This window comes from Tauraco erythrolophus, chromosome 1 (genome assembly GCF_009769465.1).
Source record: "Tauraco erythrolophus isolate bTauEry1 chromosome 1, bTauEry1.pri, whole genome shotgun sequence".
Classification (NCBI taxonomy): domain Eukaryota; kingdom Metazoa; phylum Chordata; class Aves; order Musophagiformes; family Musophagidae; genus Tauraco; species Tauraco erythrolophus.
In genome coordinates this window covers 78,038,067-78,055,534 of record NC_141465.1, presented here as the reverse complement: position 1 = coordinate 78,055,534, position 17,468 = coordinate 78,038,067, and the positions used below count along the sequence as shown (strand labels likewise).

The 17,468-nt window shown below is 38.1% G+C and overlaps 1 protein-coding gene across 1 annotated transcript in view; it reads right to left on the bottom strand.

The window, feature by feature from the left end:
* Window positions 1-617: 617 nt before the first annotated feature.
* Window positions 618-17,468, bottom strand: part of ABCC4 (ATP binding cassette subfamily C member 4 (PEL blood group)) — a 160,833-nt gene continuing 143,982 nt past the window's right edge. Inside the window, exons 30-31 of the mRNA XM_086611334.1 lie at window positions 5,680-5,814; window positions 618-817 (exon numbers count right to left, since the gene is read on the bottom strand). Of these exons, the coding sequence (XP_086467460.1) occupies window positions 710-817; window positions 5,680-5,814 (243 nt within the window). The 3' untranslated portion in view covers window positions 618-709. The remainder of the gene's footprint in view (window positions 818-5,679; window positions 5,815-17,468) is intronic.

The following is a 17,468-nucleotide window of genomic DNA, read 5'->3' as shown; positions in this document are numbered from 1 at the left end:
TTTCTTCAGTGCAAATCTGGTAATTTTCTTCTGAAGTACAGAAGACTGAGATTGATTTTTCAGCATTTGGATTTTAGCAAAATAAAACTAATATTTACATTCATCTTGAACAGTGTTTTTTGTTACCAAAAAAATAAGTATATAGTACTTTTTGCTATCAAAAAGTATTTTTGGCTTGTTCAATTCTTTTTTCTACCAACCTGCATAGCTACTTATGATAGGTAGAAAGACAGTTGCATTAGACAACTAAGTTGTACACTACCGAATCTGCTGTTTAGACATAACTGTCATGCTAAAGCGACACCGAAAAAATTTTGGTTTTGCTTGCTCTCGAAACATTTCCAAAAGAGAAAAAGGACACATTCCAATTTTTTTAATAAGCTCCAAATATGCACCCTAGACCTGTTAGGTGTCCTGCACCCATTTAAATAAAAGAGATCTCTACCACATAACTTTCAAATAAAAAAAACTGAGTCTGCCTAATTTCCTTAACAATACAAACATAATTAGTTGGAAAGGAAAACATATTGCACTGAAATTAAAGAAAGAGGGACAATAAAACTTTTCTCCTTAGTATTAAACAGGAAGGATGTCCAGTGCAAAGAATCGCCCCTCGCTTTACTCCCCCGTTGACACTTTCAAACATAGTCACTGAGTTTAGGTGATCTCAGGTTTACATTCTATGGGAAACAGTTACGGTTATTAGGAATCACAGTGCAGTTTCAGTTATGCATAATCCTGAGGAAGGGTCCAAGGAGGAGTCTGTGGCAAGCTGACCATTCTGAACAACTTCTGGGTAATTCTTCCTGAAGTACACCTAGGAAAAATACCAGATACTGTGAGTAATTATGCAACAAACACCTTTTAGTTTCAAATAAAATTTCTAGAGATAAATACAAGAGAGATAAATACATGTCCTTAAGGAATCGCAACAGGAACTTCAGGTTAGTGGCATTCAGTAACTGTGTGTCACTAAAAAATTAGCAAAATTACTGCATGATCTTAATGTTACAACAAAGTGTCAGAAAAATCCCACACAACCTGTAGATCCACTCAAATCCTGGTAATTCAGATAAATAGATATATTTTATCACTTTACATTAAACTGATAAGTAAAATCATATTACTAGCTCAAAACATGGAGATAAATTAAAAACAGGACGACAAAGAAGCTGTGAAATCTTGCGTCTGCACAAGGGTTTCTCATTTTCACACATAAAATGAACACAATGGATTTGGATGTTAATATCAGGTTGTAATCCCTATATTTTACAAACTATGATTGACAACCATTGAAACTTCGAGGTGTATGTATGAAATATCCCAGCGTTTAATTTGTGCTGCAGAGCAGTTATAGGGCCTATAGAAATGTGATCTCTGGATAGTGAACCACAACAATGAAAGAAGAAGCAAAAGCTTTAACAATGACTCAACCAAGCAACTTCTCTAAAATGTAAGATGATACCAAATAATAGGACAGTTCTTTGCCAAGCCTTTGAGTTCCTGAATTCTACCAATTTCTAGCTCAACTAGAAGAGATACAGGTTTCCTGATAAATGTATAATCAGAACATAAAGGAAATGAAATGCTGTCAAGTTTCACTGTTCCACAATCACCAGTTTTTAGCAGCTGTATCATATCTCTGTTCCTTGACAGATGCGCATAACAAAATGAAATAATGTCAAGACTTGTGTGCTCTTATCTGAAAATGTGTTTGGGTGAAAAAGGACTTCAAATGCAATTTTTTCAAAGAAGAATGTGAAAAGTTTTGTTTGAGTCTTTAAAAACAGAAAAATACACTATCTTTCTGAAGCTGACACATGTCACGAGTTAGGTCTCATAGTCAGACTGCTTCAACTACGGCTTATGAAACATTTCTCCAATTTATATTTGAGAGTGTTGTCAACAAAGTTCAGTTTGTTTGATAATCATGTCCTTTTCATATATATGAATACATGTATAAGACATACAGGATAAAAAAGAAATAGTCATTCTATAAAAACATTCCTGTGAGTACCATTGTCGTCTTTTGTGTACACATGCTAACGCCGGGTATATGCATCTTTACAAGTTTCAAAGACTATTAAGGTCTGATTTGAATCAACAAAAGAATTGGAAGCCCTGCTAAGAGGCATTTCTCAGCAACCAGCCACAATCGGATGCAAGGGAGGAAAGTTAATCAGGCACCTGCCTGCACACACACTGCAGAGACAGCAGCCCCAGTTGTGTATTCCCATCCCATTCCTGGTTTAAAACATAAAACTTTGGCATACTTTTAACGAAGCATTTGAATGTGATCTTTTTTTTTTTTTTTAACGGAAAGTTACTAGAAAACCTTGGCACATTACTAGAGATGTAATGAAACGGCAGCTGCTTTTCAACTGTCTCATTGCAATTCTTCCCCTGAGCCCAATCCCTCAAGACAGTAAATGCCCAAGTCTTTATACAAGTTTCTTCCACTGCCAACAGAGCTGCAACCTTTTTAAAAGCAATCACTGAGGTGAGATAACACCTAGTGTTTTAATATTTACACACCTGTCATAGCTTCAAAATAAAATCACCCTATTTTTTCCTCAAAGTACTCAAAAACTGATTGACAGAAAACCACCCCTATCCTGAGGCCACCGAAGCTTGCGGAAAAGCCTCTCTCAATGCTGCCAGAAGCACAGAGAACACACCACCTTTTGTTTATCTAAATAATTGAGCACTTTTTTTTCTTCTTTTTTAACTGTTTGATGACTGTTTCTCACTTTCCCATAGGATTTTCTCCTAACAGATTCTTGTAAACTGAGCAAAGCTACAAACACGGTCTCACAATGCCAAGCACAACAACTCTACTGCAGTCGGACTCACACGCTAGTTAGATATACTCAGTGGTCTCCAATTTGAGCTGTGCCTGCCTTGTTTTCTTTGACATGTACATAAAAAGTGGGGATACTGAGTGACCAAGAGAGACATACAAATACCAATGATCAATCTGGAAGCCTGAGCTAAGGTTCCAGCTATAGCTCAATCTTGCAATGCTTAGCTAAGATGCCCACGAGATTTTTTTTGAAAACTAGGTTTCTTCAAAGATGTCCAAGTTACTCTTTCAATTTGAGGTGTGTAGCCCGTCTTCCTTTGCATTTAAAGGATATGTGAAGAATCTATCCTCTTCCAGAAAATGCACTCACCTTACTGAAACTTGGTACAAGTTTGTTCTGTGCAAGGTTCAGGTCCAAAACGCAGTAAGTCTAATAATCATTGCCAAAGCACGGCCACGTTCCAAACCATTTTACTTAGCAAACCACTGTAACACCTTTTGAAAAGTATGTATATATGTCATGTTACCATTTCTTTTTATGTGCAGCATGCTGTTTTTCAGCAACAGAAAAAAAGCTGTTCTTCATAAAAACAGTTCTTAGTAACCACCGTAGGAATGTATGAGACCAACAGCTACATGTAACAGACTTACTAGTGCAAAAAGAAAAGCCATTGGAAGCAGCTCTTCTGACTAAGCAACTTCTCTGAAAGTATGCATGGAGCACAAGGGACAGCAATAACAAAAACCCTGAATTAATGTCCAAGTCCTTCAAACAGAAAGAACTGTTTGGTAGTTGCTTCTGGGTAGCTGCTGACTGGAGATATAGTCTCTTGATTCCCATATTTTTGGGCTGAGTGTGGATAAGCACCATGCTTTGCATTCTTGGCAGATGCTAAAGCTTCTATCTGCCTTCTAGCCTGGGAGTTAGCAAACTTTTTCATCAAACCACATTTCAGCAGAGACTGGTTCCTGGATCTCTTCCCTTCCTGTACAAAATCACATAACATTGATGTGGTAACTGCAGATGACTATATGGGCAAGTAACATCAGGCAATTATTTTTATATATTTTGAATTATCTTTGAATGCAATTGTGCAATTGGGGAGGGCTGCAGGGAAGGAGGGAGAGACAGCATGACACGGCTAAATCTCTACAGATGACAGCTGGACAGCCTCACCTCTTTCCATCCCAAGGATCAAGCCTTAGGAGGCTGGTCTTCACTTTACGTACAAACGCTGGTCATATGAATTGGAAGCTATCCTTGTGAACATCATTTATATAACCTCCAGATTGTCATGTACATACCACAAAAAACATGAGTAACTCATTCCTTTCTAGTAACAAAATGTAAGAAGCTGCATTGCAGCAATGGAGGAGGACAGCACAACTCATTACACAGTCTATAAGGACAAAGCTGTTTCCTCAGCTCTGCAACTAGTACCACTCACAAATTAATAGTGTATCCACTTAGCTAAAATGCTTCACTTGAAAGTAGCTGTAAAAAATTTCTAAGAATATGAACAAACATGGAAATGTTTTTTAGTAGCTCTAAAAAATTTCTAAGAATATGAACAAACACGGAAATCACTTCCTTAGTCTTCAAAAAGTCCAGTACATTACCCTCCAGACACGAGCACACAGCCTCCCTGATAGCAAGATTATTAATTTTTTTCCAACTTACTAGAAATGCGTCTATTTTACTAGGAAATATCCGGGCACCTGCCATTTTGTTTCCTGTCTTTATGTGTTGCTTCCCATCTACTAGTCTCCTGCTTCCCGAGGAAAGAGTTTGGAGTTTGTGTTCCCTAGCTCTGCTCCACACATCCAGCAACTTGAGGAGAGGACATCATAAAGGCTAGAGAAAGACCTTTGCCTCTTGTCTTCAAAAGGCTCTCTTACGGCATACATGCCTAGTGTCAGTGCCTTACTTGTGTGCTGAAAGTAAAGTTATATGACCATGGAGCAAGTTACTGCCAAACTGAGTGCTGCCAGTCTCAACGGAAGCAGTGCTGAAACTTCATTGGCATTGTGAGGAATAAAACCTTGCTCTGGACATCTCGTGTAGTAAATTATCAAGAAAAAAGAGATCAAGCCAAAAGCTAGTTGAAATGAGTTCCTCGATCACAGGTCAATTTTTTATCTTCTTATCTCTGCGTCAGCTTTCCATCTGAAAAGTGGTGATGATATAGCCTCACATCAGAGGCATATTATGAAAATTAATCCATTGATGTTTCTTAAACACTTTGATTGCCAGAGGAATGCTCACAATTACATTAATAATTCTGTACTCAAAGTAGGATTTGAATAGTAAGCAGTAAATCAGGCACAGGCCCTTGTAGGGAACAAGGAGGCAACAAAACATTCAACAGCTGTTTCTTAATTGAGCCTTGCTCATCCTATGTGCAAGAACAGAGCAAGAGTACAAGAACGAAGGGAGAGAAAGCAGAAAAATAAAAAAGTGATCACACCTCCAGAGACCATAATATAATGCACAGATACGTAATGTGATAGGCCCTTTCACAAATACAGAAATAACAGATAAATGCTGGACTTTGCAGCCCTAACGTGTTTTTACAGCAAGTTTTTCTAAGATGAGTGCCCAGCACAGGTGAGTACGTCATACATTATTTAACTTACCGTTTTGTGTACATACAGAAGGATGCAAGAAATCCAAAGTCTTTCAACTCGGGGTATATAAATACACTTATCATTTGGAAGTCTGTGTATATCCCACTAAAAATAACACTGAAAATGAAGGTTTTGCCTTGCAAAGCCAAGAGATTCTTTAGCGGAAGGCTTACTATAACACCGAATATGCTAACTTGAGATAAACAAACTGCAGAGACAAATTTAATTATCCCTTCCTCTAAAGTTACCTGCTTTGCTGTTTCAATCAGAGAAGCCGCTTCAGTCTTGCCCACCTGTTGCACCATTTTGTAAAACAAGCCACCTTGTTCTTGCAGCAAAATGTAAGGTTCACCGTATTCCTTCAGTCTTCCTGCCTCTAAAACCTGTTAAATCAGCAGAAACCAACATATTAACATAAGAAATTCAAAACCAAATGTTAGAGATTACCAGCAAGGGGGAAATGTATGCACTTCAAGTGCTAAGATAAATTTTGTATCCTGAAAATGAAATACATCCTCTTGAAACTAGCATAGCACTTTTTCAGTTTATAGACCTGTTGTGCAATTTTAAAGTGCCCTACAGCCATTCCACCTATAGGAATCCAATGCAAAGTTATGCAGAATATGGAAATACAATGTTTGTGAAGCCAACAAAGCAGATTATAAGATTCATTGTGTAAGAAAGAAACAAAGAGGCCTAAAACGGGCTCTGAAGTAAACAGCTGTGGGTAAAAACCACGCAATAACCACCATGATGGTTAAGGGAGAAGTAGGTCTTTCAGATTAGAGGAGGTGAAGACATAATTAAAGAAAATGAGGGTGTTGCTGAAAAGATAAACAATTTCTTGCATCAGTTTTTGCCAACTATGTATTAGAAAGATACTTACCCTGAACCTATTCTTTCTACATAAAAAAAGATGAGATGCCACCAGGGACATAGGTACCCAAAAGAAAGGAAAGGAGAAGGAAAAAACAACAAAGAAATTAAAAAGGCATTAAGTCATCAAGCCACAGAGGATATATGCAGTCAAAAAAATCAAGAAAATTAAAGAATAAGCTGATTGAAACTGTAAGAAAATATTCTTATACTAGTGACTCTAAGAACTGCATGGTAGCAAATATTGCACTTAATTTTGAAAAGCCTTACAGTATTTATTCAGGGAACTTTTAGACTAGCATATCTATTTTGAGATAAGACAGCAATTTAGTTAAAACAATCATTAAAACACAAATAGAAGAGACACACATCACAGGTAGAATTTGTTCTCCACAGTTTTAGCAAAAGTAAGTTGTACTTCACAAATCTGATACAATTCTTAATGCACCAGAAGAAAACTAAAGGCAAAATGGTTTATATGGATTTCCAGAAAGGTACCTGGTGTAACTAAATAGCTGTGCTACAAGGGACAAGAATTTTTCAGGAACCCGGACAGAAAACAGAGATTAGAAATAAACAGTGCATTTTTCCTTGCGGAAAGCTAAACAGGTAGAAACAGGTGGGAACCACATCGTTCTGGCATATGTGGTATCTACATATGTGTTAGTCATCAGAAAAAGGAGTTATCAGAAAAGTGGCAAAGCTGCAAATGACACAAAAATGTGCAAGTAAGTCTAGACCAGAGGAGATTCAGATACACCTAACTAACCTGAAAGAATGAGAAACACAATAGCAGGGAAAAGTCAATATTGACAAATGTAATGCACTCAAATACTTAACTGGCTTATAAATTAATGGTATTGACTCAAGAAAGAGATTTGGGTATCAGTCTACAAGTTCAGTACTTCAGTCCATGTGTAGGAGCAGTGAAGGTAAAAAAAAGAAAAAGAGAAAGAATTTATGTGAGAAAATAAAGTAATTCAGAAAATATTTTTGCTCCTATATAAATAAAAAACTGAATACACATGGCATACTACTGAAAATACATTGCCACAACAGAGGGACTTCAAGGACTCATAACCCAAGTCATAATTGTGGTGTACCTACTTGTAAGGAAGAAAAAAAAAACCACTAAAGAAATGGAGGTGTTGATTTCAGGAAAGAAATGAATAAAAGGTATTATGAGGACAACTTTCAAAATAACAAAATTAGTTTGCAAGCTTTTGTTTGAAAGAAAAAACTTCAGTAAGCTTGGAGACAAATTCAAAGTCCTGTGAGGAAACTTTCCAATGTGAGCTTCACCTGTGCAAGTCCTTAAAGCAAACCATCCTGACGGCCAAGAGCTCGGCAGATCTCCAAGCCGCTCGGACCCCCGTTGATGACAAAACCCGTTGTGAAGTAGGACAGCTGAGCTGATCCCTTTGCCTGCACTGGTGTGAAAATTACACACTGCTGAGGTGGCTGTCGACTTGTTTGACACCAGGGACCCGGCACCAGGGGAAAGGTGCCCACTCCTTTGCTTCTGGTTCAATTAAGTACATGGCATTTGAATGGAAACTAACTCAGCCAACAACAGCAGCGTAATTACATCTAATTTTGTAAATTGCAGGCACAGAAACCTAACAAAAAGTTATTTGCTCTTTTCAAAAGTTTGTCTCTTAGAGCACTGAAGTTATACTATGATTTTCCTCTGCAAGCGATTTCCAGTACTTTTGGGTATACAGCTAAAGAAAGTGCTTGTGGAAAAATTATAAAATATTACTAAAATTGCATAGCACAATATATAGTCACTTAATGTACAATAGGTGCAGTATTTCACCTGCAAAGGTATATTCGTGCACATATTGATTTTTCAGTATACTTAGTCCTATCCAAGTTAACCTGAATATTTAAGAACTAATTACAAATGTAATTTTAATTGCAATCTTTTATATGCTACAGTATGTCACAGTTAAGGACAGTTTCCTAAAAAAGGAAATAAATTAATTTATCATACACAGTTCAACACAATAATTAAATTGGGTGCCAGAGCATAGGACATCTCTGGTGCCTTGAATAAGTAAAGTTTTTTTCAGCATAGCACTAGATTATGCAATGACTCCTTAAGCAAGAAAACAAAAAGCATCTTCATTAAATAAGTCCTTTATAAGTGAATAACTACAATAGAACAGTAGAGGGTATTTTAAAATTTGTATTACTGCTGTATGCGAATTTTAACATTAATTTTGCAAATATCTGAAACAACCACAAACATGGACAATCTTTCTCCTCCAGAGAACCTGGAAGGAAAAAAAGGAAAAATTTATTCTTCCTTGACAAGTTTTAAACCACTAAGTCCAAAAGACGAACAGATAGAGAGAGCGAATTTTGTCTAGAAAAATTCCATTCACATTTTAAACAAATCATTAACCTATTCATATTCTTTCTCAGGGAATAAAGACAAACTTGTGTTATGAAAATAGACAGAACAAACATAGGGAAAACAAGTCATGTTACTTTTAAAAAAAATCTGAAATGAAAAATAAAAAATGAAACTGAACAGACAGTATCATTCCTAAAAGTCAGGAATACTCTATAAACCCTATTCACCAAGGAAAAACACTGTTTCTACTCACTGCTGTCATCTACGAGACAATGGAGAAAATGTAAGCTGATTTACTTGGTAGTTACACATTTATATATTTATACATTTATTAAAAAGCGCTTAGACAAAGAGATAGGTACTCTTCTTTGAAGAAATGTGTGCTGATAAAATTTAAATAAATAAAGAGGTACTTTGGCTAAGGCTTTGCATACTCTTACTCACTGACTCCAAGCCAAATTTAAATCATTAGGACTTCAGAAAGCCAGCTAATCATTCAGGAAAGGTGGAATCTGGTGTTTACCAGCCACATATTTTCTAATCAACTTGTATGCAACGCTTATCACTCCACAATATGACCGAATCGAACCCAGATGCGTTCCAAGGCAGTTTTACCAGTGGAACTTGACACGGAAAAGCCAGAGAAGCTTCCAGCTGGTGAAATCAGATCGGCAGGGTGATTATGGAGGACACACACAGGAGCACGGGACTCTGAATCAGTCTGGGATTTCATTATAGACTTAAACGCAGATATCGAGAGAAGGGGATTTTGGAGAAGACATTCAACTTCTCAGCTCCTCGGTCCAACCTTTTGTAAAATACACTATATTAATAAAGCCTCACAGTCATTCTGTGGGAGTTAGCTGCCTGTGAAATACTTTTGACAGCTCAGAGTAGAAAAAAAAAACCAACAAAAAACAAAAAAAGGCTACATAAACCCAAAGCAGTCATGTGTAAACCAGGGCCAGATCCTACACTGTCTTGCACTGACAGCCTCTTTTACCTTGCCTGCACTGTTCTTGCCTTTGTAGTCACGTCCTTACGACTTCAACAGGATTTTCTCAAGTGGAAGTGTTAACTCCAACAATACAAAATTTAAAAAATTGGGTGCTGGTGATCATGGAAAAGAAAGCACGCAGGAAAATTCTCATTCAATGGAATTTCCTCATTCTTGCGTAAGGTGAAACTGCACTTTACTTATAGCTATCCAAGTTATCCTTCCTCAAGCAGCACTATTCAGACATCTGAAGTTCAAACAGGGCTCAAATACTACATTCTTCTTGAGTAAAATCTTCTCATGCCACCTAATTCCACTTCATCTGATGTTTCATCGTGGTTGAATAGTCTGGGGCAGTGACTGCTCATCCCAGCTGTGATGTTTTTCAGAAGGATAAGCACCATGTTGGGTAGAAGGCAATGTAGTTTTGAATAGCACTTTGTTTGACACGGAGGCACAGAAAAACATAGAACGAGCGAGATTAAAAACATTGAAAGGAAGCACAGAGAAACAGAAAAGAAGTATTTGAATTTGACTGACCTGCAAAGGCATCATGAGAGCAGAGTATTAACCATTTAAATGTTTTGTTTATGTTAACTTTAACTAGCACAGAAGGACTATTTGCCTATGTCACAAAAACGTTGCTGAACTAAATTTTGTAAGATTTGGCAGCTATAAAATAGTTGTCCATTTTGCCTCATCTGTACCCTACCAGGCTATCCACCTTCCCTTTGCCTAGCTCCTCCCCAAAAAACCCCAAACTTTACAGTATTTCCATTCCATAGCCTCATAGCTTCATGTATTAACCACAACAAAAAAGCAGGGGAGGGAAGACAAAAGTGAAAACATAAAATGGTGAAAAAGGAATCAGAGATTCATTTCACAAAGAAAAGGGAGAAACGAGACAATGAATGATGAGGATACAACATCAAGATAGTCCAGTTTCCAGCAGAGACCTAGGTGGCAGAACCAGGACAGCACCTTTTCTCCCTGATGATTCCTGCAAATAATCTGTATCATCCTGTTGCACAGGACTTTGGAACAGAAAACATTCATTTTGTAAGTGAATTAAAATCTTCTTTGTGGATTAATAGAAGTAAAAGAAGTATTGTTACCCACAGAAAGAAAAAGAACATGGACTCTTAACACTGTAACAAATACCATGTACTTATGGCTATCCATAGACACAAAAAAGAAAGTTCTAAATCCTGCATTTTCTAACTTTCAGCAACAAAAGCAGACAAACCAAGAGAACAATAGTTACAAAACATTCTGAGAAAAAAAACAGTCCAAGGTTGGAAGTGTTCAGCAACAGAAGAGGGGGGCATGGGAATTTATTTCAATTATTATTGAGGAATGACTAGTATTCCTATTCACGTTCATTTTCACCATAAAGCCAGAGGGAAAATGGGACATTTAAAAGTTGATCATAAATGTTTTTATTTCCTATTCAAAAGGAAAATAATTCAAGCAAATTATCTCCTAGGGAATACATCTGATTTAATTTAGACTTGGAGAAGACATCACCAAACAACAAAATCATTATTAAAGTTCAAAACTCCATGAGGAGTACAACTTTGAACAATGTTTTCCTCACAGAGCATACATCAAGATCATCTTCAGCAAAGCCCTGGGAAGAGGAGAATATTCAGGAGATGCTTCTGGTTACATCATATTATAAGAAATATATTTACCCAAGACAATACATAGCTTTGTGGGAAAGAGTCAACAGCCTGTGCTCCAGTTGGCATTAAGTTCAGATGCAAGCATGTTCTGTCTCTTCCGTCTCATCATGGTTTGTCAAAACAGATCAGAAACATGTACATACTTCTCTGAAGAATCATTTATATATATCAACCTATCTAAACAGGTTTGTGAACATCGAAAAACATTGGGAAAGCTGCAAATAAAACTTGGAACCATTTTAAAGGTTGGTTTTTTTTCTTTCTAAGGGGTTTTTATTCCCTTCTCTCCCTTTTTTTTTAAAAAAAAAGTAATTTGGTAGTGGAGCTTTGTTTGGCTGTCTTTTTTTTTTTGTTTGTTTGTTTTAGTCTTCAAGTTTAATCTAAACATTCCCCAAGCTCTTTCAGGGTTCCTATATAAATTATTCTACCAGTAACTCCAGACGAATTTGGTGTCAAATAATGTGCGTTTCATATATCGTGCACAAACAAAGCAAAGAACACTTGGGCGTTTACCTTCTTATAGTCTGAATTATCACTTTCAGACTTTCCAAATATTTCACCTCAGCAGAGCTTAACTTTGCCGTAACAGCGCCAAATCTGCCACCGGTTGCTGGGATTTGACATGTGCCCCCTGCCCACTTTCCCCTGCTTCACAGAAAACACAGCTTCAGACATTTTGTTTCGTAACCAGAAACCAGAATTGAATTTCTTTAAACTGAAATTATTCTTGAGCTATAACTTAGGGAAAATTGAGCATGCAAGGCTGCCTGGTAAATTGTTCCACCTATGAGTTATCTTTTCTTGCAGAGGCTTAAAAATCTACCTTCTTTTTCTCCATCTGATGGTATGCCACTGTAAAGTGGCTGGAATGTTGTGGGAAAAATACCAATTATGTAGGTAGTAATGAGTCTTATTCTACTGATAATCATTCGATATTAACTCCTTCTGTATCTTGTTGGAGGAAAGAAGCCTGTTAACCAGTCACTGCTGATGCTTCTTGTATTGTTCAGTTTCCTCACCTCAAAACATCTGATATACCTGTGCAAGTTCAACCTTTCCCTTAAAGAGTATGAAGGAACCTCATGCCAGTTCTTACCAATGGCTGTACACACTGACAAAACTCTCCCTTGGTCAATCAGTAATGACTGTTTCCATCACTACAAAGCCACATTTCTCAATCAGGATTGCAGAATGGCTCAAACGTGGCTCTGAAGTGATAGAAAATACACTTCAGCTTAAGAAATCCCACTCTTTAATAAGGCTTTTGAGGGTCCTAGAGAGTTAGATAAGCTACAAGGATATTATACTTTTCAAAAGGTTAAGGAATATTGTTGCAGATGACTGGGCATGTCTCTTGGTTTTATCAGTTTCTGATGACAACGAGCTCGTGGCTCAGCTGCCACACAGTTTTACCTTATCAGAAACTCTCTGCTCGAAGCATCAGCCAGCAGCATGTCATGTGCTAATTTGCTTTTAAACAGTAATATAGTATTTCTGAGAGAGCAAAAATCATTCTCTAAAGTTGTGTTAGTATTTCTACTATGGTCTGGATTCCATACCGTTGTCTTTAAAGAAACATGATTGACTGTCCTGTTCTTATACTAATGAAAACACATTTACACACAAATGCCTGACGGAATGAGAGCCTGGCTTCACCTCCTGCAGTAATTCAAATTCAGCTCTTCATCTGAATGCTCCCAGTTGAAGTACTGCCTCAATAATCTCTTGTTTTATTTAGGCAAAAGAAGAATCTTGTTGGGCAGCCCTCTTGAAATTGGGAGCAGCTTCTAAGAACTCAAAGATGCCAATGCTTTGGAGAGGTGTGGCTTAAAACTGGCAATGAGAATCAACAATCCTAGCACCTTTTCAAGCTCATTGGGATTTTGACTCATTTTAGATACAGCTGGGCCAGGTGTGATATTTACAACTGTCACGGACACTTTAGTTCAGCTGACAAAACCTACTCTGATACACCACCATGGCACTTAGCTCAGTATTTTATGCAAAACAGCCTAAACATCAATATATTATCTTTCCTTAATGGTAAAGATGTATAAATTACTCAGCTTTGAAAACAATATGTTCACTGTTGATATTGGTTGAACTCAATTATTAAATTCCAAGAAAGAACACGGAAGGATCTGTTTTTCCCTAGTGGTTTGCTTAACATCAAGCCAGTTTCAGAAATCTGGGAACAGTGGAAATTGCCTTTGTTCAGATTCAAACCAAAACTGATCATTTATGAAAAATCACTTGCTAAATGCTCAGCTCTTCCAGAAACTCTGCAAGTCTTGAGTTATCAAATGAAAGGAGAAACCTAATGGTTCCCAGGTCCTTTGCTCTCCATCATTTGGCCAGATGGGCTCCAACACATCCAAGAGCCAAGCAGGTAGGTTGGCATTAATCACGCTCAACGCCTGGTGGAACTGCTTTAAAGACTCTGAAGAGTCTCCTTGAAATATTTCGTCAGCCATCATAGTTAAGTGTTGAGATCTTTCCTAAGTTTTCACATTTGATTGTTCACATCCTGAAAATCTGGACATCCAGACAGTTTACCAGTTGCCTTACAGAACACATGTACACAAGCAATGTTTTTGCCGTATACATACTGATAGTGATATTCGGGTATGGTGAGATCAAGTATTCTTTCACTTCCCCTCTGCAAGGCATCTCACCTATCACCATTAATTTCTATCTTCTGCTCCATGCAGGTCCCCTATCCTTCATATTCTTATCTTCACATGTCTTACCCGAGACACTTTGGTCCCACAGCACAGCTGGGATTTTTCTTAGGTTGAATAAAAAATAATACATGTAGTTCTAACATTCCCTAGTCCACATTTTCAAGATAGAGGCTCAATCAGAAAAGGAGTTTTATTAGTGTTTGTTCCTTTTGAATAACAACAGCAGGTGCACAAACATGAACCTATCAACTTTACTGTGGATTACTGGATTCAGATCTACAAGGTACTTCAAAGTTTCTATGAAGAATTAGATGCCTAAGTATCTTTGGAGACCTGATCCCCCACTTTTGAAAATCCGGCTTTCATTCAAGTTACTATAATCCATTAAAGTCCCTTTATATTCTTTTAACAGATAGACTTCAATAGCACAAGTATAATATCCAATAATATTTCACCACACTCCAGATACTAGTCTAATACAAGGTCAAAACCTCTTTCAGCTCTATGTTACAGAACAAAAAAACCTCCACCCATTTTATACCCTTGCAGTTCTTCTACGTTAGAATCGTGACAAACTGAACAATAGCTCTGAATGCAGCCCTAATTCTACTTTTCACAAAGTTTCATGTTTTACCATCCCAGGCTCCAGGAAAACATATGGTCTTGTCAATCGACCTGTCTTAGACATCTTATGCACTTGAAGGCCTCTAATTCTCCACCAAAGAAACAGTCTTACACATGCATACTTAAGATGAGAGAGTCAACACTAACGGTAACACATACAGTTTTCCCCAAGAACTGTTCTGCAACTAGGACTGCACATTTCTGTATCTTGTGACTTACACAATTCTCCCTAAACAGAATGTCTAAGACTTACAGTCAAACACACTCATTTTCCAGCAGCGATATTTAAATAGGTGTCAAAAAGGCACCAAAAGAAGAGCCAATAAACCACAGCATTGATAGCTTTAACTCGGTATTACTGAAGTGTACCACTACTACTTTCCTACGCTGTCCACGGTTCCACCTGAAGCTGGGCCACTGCAGAGAAAGCTCACGTGAAGGTACCAGTAGGGCAGCTAGAGCTCTCCCACTCCTTCAAGAGCTCTGCTTCTCACTGGGCTGCAGATTCAGATTCCCTCATGCTTATTCTCCCTCTAGCTCCATGACTCTTGCATTTCTGGCAGCACAGTGCTTCAAAAGGAAGGGTGGAGACTGGCCTTAACCTGACCGCCCTGTGTATGCCAGTGGGTGCAGCACCTTCTTGGGAGTGGGGAGCATTGAGTCCACACCTCCTCAGACAGAGGACAATGTAGAGCACAGATTTCTGCATTTCCTATAAGAATGCTGTCATTCCCATGCTAAGGAAAGGCAGCATTGCCGTCACTATCATGTTCATTTAGGTGTCTATTAACACCATTGCCTCATCTCCAACTGGATGGATGAAGGATGATACTAATGTGAAACACTGGGTCAGATACCAGATCTCCAGAGAGAGACAAATGCTCAGGCTTTGTCTACTGCATAGCATTTTCTGTCTAGCTATAGGTGACTCCCCTTTCACTATGCAAACTGCCTGGATCTCTCTAGAGTTTGCCCTTTGCTTTCAAGATGTTTACACTTACTCTTAGCAGACCAACTGCCCTGCTGAGGTTAGGTATCTACAGTGCGTGAAACGTAGTGTCTGATTTATGAGGCTCAGATGTTCTACCACAGTAAACGTAACACAACATCAAAAAAATGGGAACAACTGAACAAGGAAGGCTTACCGGAAAGACGTGGGAAGTAATTTTCTATTGACCAAAAAAACCAACTCAAGTCTGGCTGTGAAGTATATTGTATTGTTTCCCTGAATATTAGTCACTTCAGAATGTAACCACAACAGGTTTTCCCATAAATAAATCAAATATCTTCCCATGATTCTCTTCATCAAAAACTTCCTATTTGAATGACAGTTTTTAATTACTAGATCAAGTTCTGCTTGCATAAAGAGTTTCCATTTCAAAGCAGCATTGCACTGATATGAAAAGTCTCTGTGGAGAAACATCCTTGTCATTGGAAAACGCACAAGTTTTGACTACTCTGCGGCTTTCCTATAGAGACACCACGGCATAGCACATAGAGCAAACAACTGCCATCAGGCTCTTGCCAGATGCATATACTTAATTTGCTACCGATCCACTATGACCCGGGGTGAGCCTCAATTTCCGTATGCTTCTGTTTTCCCCTCTGTAAAAACACAGTTTCTAAAAAGTATTTCTCAACCTGGAGATGGAAGCACAGAGGAGAGGGAGGAGTGGGTGATAGGGATTTTACGAGATCCCATTGGAAGTCCTGGGAATGGTGCCTCTTTGCAGCCACAGGCTGCTCCTGGCTGGGTTTGGTGAGCTGCAGATGCAATTTAGGTAAAAGGACCTCGCCCTCTAAGGTGAGGACAGGACAGGGAAGCAGCTGTTGTGGTGGTGGGGAAGCTATGTGGAACGAGGGGCTGTAGAGAAAGCCTGTGCTGAGCTTCTACCAGGATTTGCCATCACAGAAGAGGCAACTGCAGCATTTCTCCCATCCTCTTCCTCACCAGGCAGCAGGGCGGCTGCCTGTGCCAAATGGCTTAAATGGGCACTGCTAGCACCTGACAGGAGAAGTTACAACTTGGGTTCTCAAACTAATGCAGAAAAAGGAATGAGAAAACCTCCTATGAGACTCTGGAGCAGCATAGAGGGAAGAAAAAGAAAGAGTTTGAAAACCGCTGGATTATAATTTTATGGTAGTATTATTTGATGGTCTGACTTAACAAGTCTTTCCAACTTTGGTTCCAAAGATTGTATGGATACTTCCCTATCTCACCCAGGTGTTTGAAGTTTAATTAATTAATGTTTGTAAAGAGCGTTACAATTTCCAGATGAAAGGTCCTGTGCAAGTGCAATGTAGTATTACTCATTGAGGTGATTGGGTTAGAGAGTATCACGTTACACAATACAGCTCTTCCCTCAATGATTTTAAGCGTTTGAAGTTCTGATAAAATGTGTTTATCACTAAGATAGATATAATGGAAATACTCTTAAGGCGTGACCTGGATTATGAAACCAGAGGTATGGTTTTGGGAATGGAACAAACGAGAATTAAAACAACTCCTGAGGCCAGATTTGTCTACAGTTGTATAAAATGTATTCTGTTCTTCCTTTTTTTCCTCTTCCAGTAGGCTTTTCTTCTCTTCTAAAATAGAACCGGTTATTACGATGGGTGTGAGCAAACATGCAACAGTTCACGTTCAGTTCCTATTTCCATACTCATCCAACTTGACATTTTCTCATGACTTTCTCAAAATTACTTTCTGTTCCATTTTATTTAAAAAACAAAAAAAAAAAGGTTTGGATTAACCCTAAAGGTGAATATTTTCTTTTTGGAACATTCTGCTTTAATTAGTAATTAAATC